The sequence below is a fragment of the Thalia democratica genome, unplaced genomic scaffold (genome assembly GCF_965202585.1).
Source record: "Thalia democratica unplaced genomic scaffold, ktThaDemo2.hap1.1 HAP1_SCAFFOLD_1033, whole genome shotgun sequence".
NCBI lineage: Eukaryota > Metazoa > Chordata > Thaliacea > Salpida > Salpidae > Thalia > Thalia democratica.
Window position 1 is genome coordinate 6,973 of NW_028139962.1, and position 12,745 is coordinate 19,717.

A 12,745-nucleotide genomic window follows, 5' to 3' on the forward strand; every position below is an offset into this window, starting at 1 on the left:
GTACATAGATACAACATAACATTAACTGTTTCTCAACTATGCACTTTACCCTCAGCTAGCGCATGCTTGGTCGAGTTTTTGTTAAATATCAGGATTAATAAATGGAAGGAATTTCCTAATTACCCTGAAAATGGTAATCTTCTGTTTACAAAAAACTGAGAAAAGCACTACTTTAACAGGGTTTCCAAAGGTTTTTCTGAAATTTCTTCCAGGTATTTGAAAACAATTTTTTTGTTCCATTTTTAATAAAAAATTAAACTTAAGTTGAAAAAAACTGTCTTAAATAGCATAATAACATTAAAAAGATACTATAAAGCTACTTTAAAAGTGTTTTTCAATCAAAAAATATAAATGATACAAAAACATCTTATCGAAATTCGTTAATTTTAACGTAAAAATAGCTCAAAATTAGTAAAAATTTTAGGTGATTTTTGATCAAAATTTATGTTTTTATCAAAATTTTTCTAACTTCAGGTTTTTTGAAAACCCTTGTAGGCGAAGAAATCAAATTGGATAATAGTTATTTGTTTTTTCTGCATGAAAGTGTTTTTCTTTGTTTTAATATCGTGAACTTATAGTAGATGATTTGTATTTAGTGTGTATTAACAACACAAATAATCTTTTTAGCCCAGCATGTATAGCCGATTTTGGTATTCTATACCACAAAAATATTTAAATAAAAATGTATTTCGAATTAATCAAATAGGAAACTTAATTAACTGAATTTTAACTTTTTTGTTGCGAAATACTTACATTAAATATTCAAATGCATACACTGCACTTTAAAAGCAAAAAAAACAAGGTCATCTGTTGCCTTAAAAGTGTAATTTAAATGTTTTCATTAATCATCTGTTAAACCAAATATCAAAACAAATTTCCTTCTACAATTTGAAAACTTCTTTGCTAATTCTATAATTCCATATTATCATTACGGAAGACTTGTTCTCCTTGCTCTGACTTTGTCTCTGTTAACAGTTTTACTTTGAAATGACTTATTTAAACTACTTAATGATATTAAATTAAATACACTTACTTTTTTTCACATGAACTGAACAGTAATACAATATGTAAAATTAAGCATTATTTTATTATTTTTTTTGGTTTTTATTTGAATATATAAAAATTGACCATCAGTTTTTTGAAAAATTTCTCAGAGTTTTATCATGTTCTTTCATATTTTCTAGATTCACATCAGATTTCTGATTTTATCAAAGGTTTTTAAAGTACTTTTTTCTTTTCTTTTTATTTTAAAACTAAACGTTAGACAAAAGTAAATAACCTTAACTTATTTCTTAATCTTGGTCGTTTAAAATTCTGTCATACTCATAAGAATCTTTTTAAGCCATAGCAGTGATACAACATAAAATGTCTTAATACCTAGCCTTTATTATTAAATATCAAAACATTGAACTCACTAATTGTTTTTATAACAAACCATGAACACAATAGATCCGGGATTCTAAAAGGAGCGATTATGTCCTATTTTAGTGATTTTAGTAAGTTGCAGGGCAAAAACAAGTAAAGGAGCGAATAGGGGGCAACTTTGAAACTTCAGGTAGTCATAGAATTTAATTTTTTAGTTTCAAATTACTAATTTTAGCTTGCTTTTAAACATTTTATACTTTGTTAGATTTAAACTACGGTTTATTAAAGTGGGCGATATCAAGGAGCAAAAACTTGTTAGAGATAAAATATAAAATTGGTACTTAACTAATAAAGGGGATGACTATGAAAATTAGTTTAGGAAACCTTGCTCTAGATGATTTTACTGAAAATTTTGTTGAAGAATACTCATAAAGTATTTGTACGAATATAAAATATACTTTAGGAATGAAAATAAATATATTAAGTATATTCATTATTATTAACATATTTGTATGTGTTTTAACATATTTGAAATTATATTTTTTTATTAAATTTGAATTTTATTTCTCATTGAATTTATTTAAAATAAGAATGTTCTATATTTTTCTATAATTATGGTTTTTTCAGCAGAATTGAATTGTTTTAATATAGGAATTTTTGCAAAAGAGTTTTGTTTTACGAATTTAGACATTTTTTCCATTGTTTTTTTAACCAGCTATATTTTTTAAGTTAATACAGGCTGACTAAAACTAAAAAAAAAAGAGCAGACTAACAGCTTAAAATTTTAATCGAAAAGCAAAGCTATTGACAACTTTTAAACTAACATATCTTTACTTAAATTTTGTTTGCTATTTTCTAAAACTCGTATATGTTTTAATTCTATATTCATAAAACTTTAAACTTATTATTTTAAACTGTCTACTAGTTATATATTTTTTAAATTTATTTATCATTTGAAAAAGAAACTTTGAAAACGCTTTTGAAGTAAAAGCTAAAAAGAAAATGATAAACCTAAATTCATATTCTTAGTTGCAAATGGTATATAAATACTTACAAAACCTTTCTATAACAGTATTTGTGTAATTATAGCAATATTGTTAAAACGCCAAAAATTGAATAGTGTAGTTTATCAAATTATGTACACGACGACTAGAATTATGTCAATTAAAATTCCGTTTTTTAAAACTCTTATCACTCCAAGTTATTGTCAATTATTATTTAAAATATTTTTTCAAGTTTAGTTTACCATCAGGATGATAAAACCTTAGGAAATTTTTCTATTTTCAAGTAAATTTAACCTAGTTTTTGAGATATGGCCCCTAAATTTTTTTATAAGAATATAAATTGTCATGAGGTACAAAGTGTGCGAAGGAATCTGTCCAACATATACAATTATAAATATATTACTATTCAAACTCCAAAAACCAACGGCGATCCAAGATTCTGTGGTTGAGTGCCAAGCTGTTAAAGTAATCCGCAACAATAAACCAAAAATTGTTATTCTCCTCAGCGAACAGAACGCTTTCAGTTTGTCCACATTGATACAGTTGGTCCAATGGACGTGACTTCACAGAACCACAAGTATGTTCTCACCATGAAGGACTGGGGTACATGCTTTCTGGTAACAGTAACAATTCCAAACAAACGAGCAGAGACTGTCAGAAATGCATTCATTCAACACAGTTGTGGATACTTTGGGATTCCACAGGTTGTTATTAGTGACAATTGGGGAGAAGTCAAGAACAATTTACTTGAAGTAGCTTGCAAACAACTAGGAATTGATCATCGGACAACAACACCCTACAGCCCCTAAACAAATGGGTTCATTGAGCGCCAGCATCGCGTTATAAATCAAGCTCTACGCCCTGAGATGGTCAAAACAAACTGGGCATTAAGGTTGCCTTTCATAACAGTAGCTATCAATAACACGCCTATAAAAAGGACCCCCTTCACACCATTACAATACGTATTTAGAGCGTTAGTAAATCTACCTGGACAAAGCTCATGGAGAGATGGTAAACTATCCTGAAGCTGACATGCGGCTTTTCTTGAATATGATGTCAAATATTGGAAAGAAAAGCAGGAAATACAATGACAATGGTGTCTACTATGAGCCAACGCTTTTCACCTGCGAAAAAGATTGGCTCTAACGAGCAAACAAGAAGAAATCAAGCACCCTGTATCATGCGCCATACAAAGTGCTAGACACATCAAAGCAAAGTGTGCTTATTTAAAAAAATAACTGAGTTGAAAAAGTTTCACTTAGAAATGTCAAAGTTTTTATTCCACGAAAAGACTCATGTGACATCAATAATGAAAAAACAGACCATACAACCTGAGAAAGGGAAAAAAATACTATTAATTATGCAGACAGTTCAGATAGTGAAGATTAGTTTCATGGTTAAGTCAACAAAATTAAACTTTAAGGAAGTTTTCAGACAAACATGAGCTTCTCATAGTTTAACCATCTAAAAGTTTAGTTGCTTAGAAAATGATCGGAAAAGAATCAGTATCAGGTTAAAAAAATATTTGACTGTTTAATGAGACTAAATTTTCCTGTTAGTTTAGTTATTTTGATCTTTTGAATTTTTTTTTTATTATTGAAAACTTTTATGTTTTTAAAAAAACAAATGGGGTAAGAAGCTATAGCAGCTTTGTTTCTTCTAGTGATTTTATAATACTGCATTTTTTTGAATGGTAGTTTACTTAAAATTTTGCAAAAAAAGAGTTTCTTAAGTGTTCTTGCAGAAAAGGAATTTTTTTACTTAACTTTGAGCCTTTTTTTTTAATTTACATTATTCTAAGTTGCTTAATATATACCTTGTAAATGTTGTGCCCAATTAAAAAAAATTTTCCATCAAATTTTATGTTTTTACAGAATTCTTTAAATTTCTAACTATTTTTTGTTTTTAGACAAGTTATTTTAAGAAATTAATTTTTTTTTTTCATAAACTTTGATTTTTTTTTCTTTTTTCATTGTAGTAGCTTTGTTCACCCTAAAGTTTTTTTGTAATAGTTAAATGACAAAGATGCTTTTTTTAGTTAACTTTTAATTAGCTATATAAAATTAGAAGAGTTATTTACTTAAATAATGATGAATTTAAAATTGCACAGATACAATTTTTTATCAATTTTTCGTTGTGTTAATTGTAAATTTCTACCTTAAAAAGTTATTTGAAAGTTTCGTTGTTTGGTTGGTATCTAAACAATGCTTTCTTAGTTAGTAATCCTGAACTTCAATCGTGAGCACGCAGCGCAACACTTGAATGCAGTGAAAGAAGGGAACAGTCAATAGGAGAGGAAGCAGCAGTGACATTTGTTAGCAGTTGATGAGAGAGAACGGTTTAGAGCAATTGAATGCAGTGATAGAAGGGAACAGTCAAGACGAAGAGGAAGCAGCAACGACATTTGTTAGCCGTTGATGGGAGGGAACGGTTTAGAAGATGTCGAGTGCGTGGTAAAGCGGCAGCTGACGCTGAAAGAATAAAAACTTTATATGACTTAACTGATTCTAATAACTTAACTGTGTTTTGAAGTAATGCTGTATATCAGTTTTTCAGGAACGGGTCTAAATTGCACGAGGTTACTAAATTGCACGAGAACAAAATTGCACGAGGGAACAAAATTGCACAAAGACGATTGTGTACCAAGGGTTAATTTTGCACAAGTTACATTTTTGCACGAGAAAAAAAACTCAAAAATAAAATAAAAATAAGAAAAAACAAGTTACTGACCAAGGGTAAAGGTTAAGGTAACAGTGATAGTAAAAGTTTCAACGTTTAACACGTTTCATCAGATCAATATAAAAAATAATATATTACTAATTCAGTACATACAAAAATTTCAATCTTAAAGAATATTTCAACTGTTTTTTTGTTTTTCTTTTTTGAAAATTCTAAAATGCGTAACTAAACGAGAGTGCGTAACCAAACGAATGCGTAGATTCGCGAGAGGTGAATGTATTTAATGTTATATACCAGTGGTCGGCAAGGTGTATACTGGTGCACACTAGTGTTCACGAATTTTTTTTTGGGGTGCACGAAACTTTTGGGTTACACAAAATTTTGATATAACACAATTTTTTTTTGTCTTATTATCATATATGTTTAGTTTTTTTTTATGGTAAAAAAACATCAGTCTCAAACTCTACCCCTTGCAACGATAAACGTTTTCTGGGATTTTTTAAGTTTTAGTTTAAGTTTAAGCGACATAGCTCAATTATTAAGTTAAATCTAGCTGTGGTGTTTAATTTAGCTTTCAGTTTATTGGCCATTTTACTCTCATGATCTATTTTGGTATTAAAAATCACATATCATTCCTTATACAAACACTGAGGAAACAGCCTGCACCTGAAAAAATAGAGAGAATGTCCTAAGCTCTTGTGAACTCCATTGACTGATACGGGAGGAAGCTGTCATCAAGCTACGATCATGGTTATATGAAATAGGTTAGTGTTTTCCTTTTTACTATTAAAATTAGTAAATTACAATATTTTGTTTAATGAAGAAAGATCCCTTTTTTAAATTAAAATTATCAATATAACCTATGTTTTAAACTTAACAATTATTCCTATAAAGATATTTACAAGATAATGATATTTTTAGTTCAATAATAATAAAAATTTAAAGCTAATTTTTATATTTACAGCAAAATTTAAGAATTTATGTTTAATAAAAAATACTTTAATTAAGATAAAAATATTTTAAGTATATTTACAATTCTCTTTAAAGATATGCATATCAGTAGTAATGAATACATTTTAAGTAACGGTTTTAACTTTTAAATAACTATAGTTAAAACCATTATTATACTTTTATCCATAATTAAATAGTACATATAAAAACATTAAGTAATTTACAGAAATTATAGGCTTAAATTAACATTAAGTTGCCACACACAGAGACTAGTTTGAATTTTATACAAGTTTTTTGAAAATCTCATGCTGGCTAATATTTCTCTGGGGTTCTATTGTAAATTTCAGGCTAGTTAGGTATACTTTTTAATAAATTACTTGTTACTTAAATTTATAAAATTTAAAATTTTGAAAAATTTATTCTCTAAGACTATCTTTATTTTATAACTATTTTGATTTGTTACTTTAACAAAAAAAAGATAACTGTTCATTTTTGAATTTTTAATTTGTCTTCTAATATGTTTTTAGTTTTTTTTCACAAATCAAGATGACTTCACTAGTTTGATGTAATTTAGGATAGATGTTTTTTAAACTCAACAAAGATTTTTGCTTTAAAAAGATGCATCCCTTTTAATAACCAGTTCTAGGTTTTGGTATGATTCAAGGTTGCCACACACCTAAAAAACTTTTCTAGAAATACAGTCTTACTAAGCATGTTTTTTTTTTCTTGCAAAAGGTAGTCTAGTTTTGGTATTTGTGTAAAATCTCTGAATGAGTAATTTTTTTTTTGAAATTTTGAATGTTTTATCTAGATCTTAATTCTTTTTTATCAAAATGTTACTTTAACTATACTGCTACTTTTGAGCTTTGGCTTTCTCTTTTCTTTATTAAACTCAAGATGACAAGAGCTAGTTTTTTGTAACTCATGCAGAGTCCTACACACTTAGTACAAATCAGAACAGTATAATTTTCTTTAATTCTCAGGATAATTTTTTTTTGATACTTATTCAAATGTTTTTTATTTGACTTAATGAAAATTCTTTGTTGTAGCTTCAATTATCTATATTTTTTTAAATACCAATTTTGTTCAATAACCTGATTTTTTATTTTATACTTTATTTATATTGAATATTAATATATGATGTTTTAAAAACATTTCAAAAACTCAAAGGTCAGGATATTTTTTTTACTGAAAGAGTAACAAACCCTGCTAATACTTGTTACTCAGGCTGATTTTGTTATAGTATAAAGAAAAGCGAACTTAACAATTAGGGATCTCAATTATTTTATTTATGAAATATGTTAAGACAACAATTTTAATAATTTGATTAGAAGAGTTTTAGAATGTGTTTTTAAGATGTCAATCTTACTTCATGTTTTACAAACATACTTAAAATAGACTAAAAAGTTTGTATTGAATGTTAATAAACAACAAAATCGGCGAAAGTCTGCAGAACAAGTCCGGACTTTCGTTTGCCGTGAGACAAGCTCAAATTTAACAAAAGGGTTGATCATGCCAATTCGATCATCAGACCACAAGTTTCGGTAGACTGAGACCGGTTTCGTCCTTATTAGGACTCATCAGTCAGTCACAACCGAAAAACTTGTAGTCGTCAATCTACAAACGGTTTATCATGCTTTCGCATGAGGCAACCATTTGCTGAATGTTAATAATGTATAATTTTATATTAAAAATTAACAATTTATCATTTGTGAAATATTAATTTAGTTTTTTTCTGTTTTAGTTATGTTTCAAAAAGAAGCAACCCTGGTCTTAAAATAATTAAATTCATTTTTATTGCAAATCATTGATTGTCCTTTAAACTTTTTATTTTGCATTTTACATCTTTCACTTACTAGAACTCTGATTTTTATTCAACTTCTTTTATTGAACTAGGCTAAATTAAAAAATATAACACAATAATAGTTTTAAATATTTACAGTAAGATATCTAATTTACTTTAAAATACCAATTTTTAACTATTTATTTCATTTAAATGTTTTTATTTAAAATTTTATAGAAACAAAAAGTTAAAATCAGCACAATTTTTTATGCTAAATAGTTTTTTTTTGATATCGATTAATTAGATTAGAAATCAGTTATGGCTTTAGTTGTTTAAAAAACTGGATTTTACACACTAAAACTACTCTGGATAACTCTTATGCTATTTTTAAAAATTTGGTCAACTTTGGCAAAGTAATTTTTTTTTGAAATACTTATGCTGACACATGTTTGTTTGAACTTTTTTTTTGAAAAATTTAAACTAGTTTGATGTTTTTGTGATTCTTAGGCAATTTTTTCAACTGACTATTTGTAGAGTTAATTGTTAATTCATTTATTTAATCTCTATTAATTTGTTATTAGTTTTGGTCAAATAAATATATATTTCGTAATGTAAAATAGATTAAAGAGTTTCAAACTGTGTTATGGTAAATCAAGATTTTTTAATTGAAAGAGTGACAATTTCTAAATTAAATTACTAAGCCTAGTTGAAAACCAAAAATATAGTAGTTATATGTAACAATTTTTATAAGAAAACAAAGTGAAAATCAGATACAACCCTGAACTTCGTGAAGTGCAAAAATTCAGTCTATGAAAGAAACTGTTCCAGCTATAGGGAAAGCAACAAGATATAAAAAACATTACTTTTAATTTAGCTGTTTTTAACTCGTTTTTTTGTTATCGTTTGTCTGTTTGTTTAATATCATGTATGTAGTTAATATTAAATAAAAAAAAATTAGAGTACTGTACTAGGGATTTTGTAGTGACTGCGGAGATGTGTTCAATTAATAATAATGTAAGACGGGGCTATATAACTAAAATATCATTGTGGAAATATGGTACACCAAATAGAAAGGTTCATTAAAATTAGTATCAAACAATAAATTCCAGCTCCAGTTATTAAAAGGTTTGCATGTAAATATAAACTTAGTTATGACATTTTTAAATAGGAGTTAAAACTTATTGGGTTCTATGAAAATATATCTTATTACATTAAACCTCAAGAATTTTGGGTGCATGACAAATTAAATTCGGACAATTCTAGTACTTAAAAGATATCCAAAGGACCTTAACTTCAAAAGTAGTGTATATATTGAACAAAAAAAAAAGTATATACGTATGTAGGTCTTTTAAATATCTAGGGTAGGTCTTTTTATGTGTACTATTTTATGGGCACTATTTTATGTGTAGATTTGCTGCATTCAATTTTTGATGTGATGTCATCAAAATTATGTGTAGTATTTAGATGTTGCTGCAATTAAGTTGCTGCAATTAAATGAAAAATAAATTACTGTCCAGGCCTTATATAAATATTATAGATAGTTTTTGAAGTTTTAAATTTATAAACAAACAAATAAAAAATAACTTAAATACACATAAATACCAATTCAGTAAGAAACACATTCTACGTTTAAAATTTATTCGCATGACGACGTTTCGACTTTCAATAAGTCATTATCAACAAATTACTGTGCAAAAATAAATAAAATTAGTGATAAACAACTAAGTATACAAAAACAAATTTCTAAGTGATACATTATATAAAAATTTTATAAATTAAGATTATAAACTCTAATACAAAAAAAACATTTTACATAAGTACTAACAAATTGTTACACTAATATATATCAAACTAATCAAAAATTCTTAATGTATGGGTAATACCCGGTTTAATTAATTGTTTATTTAAAATTGGATTATAGCGTTTAATTAGTAGAGCTTCACTTATTAGGGTCTCAAATTTATTTCTACATTCTTTCAAAATTCCAAAATTATTAGCAGTTATTTTTTCATTTTTACAAACATTACAATTGCTAATATGGTCCGATACCGATGTTTTGCCCTTTAAATGTTCTTTAATTCTTTCTACTAATGGTCGTGAAGTGAATCCAATATATTGGATACTCTTATCATAAGAGCATTTGTACTCATAGACCACGTTTGATTTTAATTCATGGGGTGTCTTATCTTTATTACTAAAGTAATTGCTTACTTTTGTTGTGGTAAAAATTACTTTGAATTCTTCGATGTAGTTGTTTAGAAGCTTTTCTAGTTTCTTTTTATACTCGATACTAGGTTTTCCAATATAAGGTACCTTTACAACATTTTTGAAGTCTGAGTTACTTAGTTTTTGTTTAGTGCAGTCTTTATTAATATCAAGAGATCTTTCAATTATATCATCAACAAATTTCTTTGGATATCCATTCTTAAAGAACTTTTCTTTTAAGCTTGTGATTTCTTGTTTGTAAATGTTAACATTTACAAACAAGAAATCACAAGCTTAAAAGAAAAGTTCTTTAAGAATGGATATCCAAAGAAATTTGTTGATGATATAATTGAAAGATCTCTTGATATTAATAAAGACTGCACTAAACAAAAACTAAGTAACTCAGACTTCAAAAATGTTGTAAAGGTACCTTATATTGGAAAACCTAGTATCGAGTATAAAAAGAAACTAGAAAAGCTTCTAAACAACTACATCGAAGAATTCAAAGTAATTTTTACCACAACAAAAGTAAGCAATTACTTTAGTAATAAAGATAAGACACCCCATGAATTAAAATCAAACGTGGTCTATGAGTACAAATGCTCTTATGATAAGAGTATCCAATATATTGGATTCACTTCACGACCATTAGTAGAAAGAATTAAAGAACATTTAAAGGGCAAAACATCGGTATCGGACCATATTAGCAATTGTAATGTTTGTAAAAATGAAAAAATAACTGCTAATAATTTTGGAATTTTGAAAGAATGTAGAAATAAATTTGAGACCCTAATAAGTGAAGCTCTACTAATTAAACGCTATAATCCAATTTTAAATAAACAATTAATTAAACCGGGTATTACCCATACATTAAGAATTTTTGATTAGTTTGATATATATTAGTGTAACAATTTGTTAGTACTTATGTAAAATGTTTTTTTTGTATTAGAGTTTATAATCTTAATTTATAAAATTTTTATATAATGTATCACTTAGAAATTTGTTTTTGTATACTTAGTTGTTTATCACTAATTTTATTTATTTTTGCACAGTAATTTGTTGATAATGACTTATTGAAAGTCGAAACGTCGTCATGCGAATAAATTTTAAACGTAGAATGTGTTTCTTACTGAATTGGTATTTAAAAACTCCAGTATCCCCACCTGTTTTTTAAATACACATAAACCAATAGTTTGATTTATTTGTACATTTATTTAAATTATATTTTGTAAACTAACAGAAGTATAGGCTAGACTTATTAAAAGATTATGGATATTTTTTTCATTTAAGATTTAATAAAGAAAAAAAACTTGAATACACTTAAACCAATTGTTTGATATAAAATTATATTTATGTAACTTATATTTTTTATACTAACAGAAGTAATGGCTTGGCATATTATAAATATTTTGAAAAAAATTTTTATTTAAGATTTTATAAACAAAATAAAAAAATAAAAATTGCACACACATAAACCAATTGTTTGATTTGTAGTTTTATATATGTAATTTATATTTAGTAAACTTATAAAAGTAGTGGTTTGCTCTTATGTGTACTATTTTATGGGCACTATTTTATGTGTAGAATTGCTTCAATCAATTATGACCATAGTTTTATATGACTTCATTTAAATTATGGGTAGTATTTAGATGTTGCTGTAATTAAATAAAAATAAAATACAGTCCTGACCTTATATAAATATTATGGATAGTTTTTGTAGTTTTAAATTTATAAACAAACAAATTTAAAAAAAATTTGAATACACATAAACCAATAGTTTGATTTAGTTGTACAATTATTTAAATTGTATTTTGTAAACTAACAGAAGTAGTGGCTAGACTTATTAAAAGATTATGGATAATTTTTTTATAAGATTTAATAAAGAAAAAAAAAGCTTGATTACACTTAAACCAATTATTTGATTTAATAGTATATTTATACAATTTATATTTTTTATACTACCAGAAGTAATGGCTTGGCATATTATAAATATTTTGGATATTTCTTTATTTAAGATTTTATAAACAAAATTTAAATTTAACACACATAAACCAATTGTTTAATTTATAGTTGTATATATGTAATCTACATTTAGTAAACTTATAGAAGTAGTGGTTTGGCCTTATGTGTACTATTTTATGGGCACTCTTTTATGTGTAGAATTGCTTCAATTAACTTATGTGGTTTCATTTAAATTATGGGTAGTATTTAGATGTTGCTGCAATTAAGTAAAAATAAGATACTGTCTACTTTTAAATCAAACAATTGGTTTAAGTGTATTCAAGCTTTTTTTATTAAATATTACATAAAAAAACTATCCATAATCTTTTAATAAGTCTAGCCACTACTTCTGTCAATTTACAAAATACAATTTAAATAAATGTACAAATAAATCAAACTATTGGTTTATGTGTATTCAAGTTATTTTTTATTTGTTTGTTTATAAATTTAAAACTACAAAAACTATCCATAATATTTATATAAGGCTTAGAAAGTATTTTATTTTTCATTTAGTTGTAGCAACATCTAAATACAACCCATTGAATATAATTGATTGAAGCAATTCTACACATAAAATAGTGCCCATAAAATAGTACACATAAGAGCAAACCACTACTTTTATAAGTTTACTAAATATAAATCACATATATACAACTATAAATCAAACAATTGGTTTAAGTGTATTCAAGCTTTTTTTATTAAATATTACATAAAAAAACTATCCATAATCTTTTAATAAGTCTAGCCACTACTTCTG

General features: G+C 26.2%; 1 protein-coding gene across 1 annotated transcript in view; it reads right to left on the reverse strand.

Moving 5' to 3' along the window:
• Nucleotides 1-808: 808 nt before the first annotated feature.
• LOC145847682 (THO complex subunit 7 homolog) overlaps nt 809-12,745 on the reverse strand; it is a 28,680-nt gene continuing 16,743 nt past the window's right edge. Inside the window, exon 6 of the mRNA XM_082953670.1 lies at nt 809-965. Coding sequence (XP_082809796.1) covers nt 910-965 — 56 coding nt within the window. The 3' untranslated portion in view covers nt 809-909. The remainder of the gene's footprint in view (nt 966-12,745) is intronic.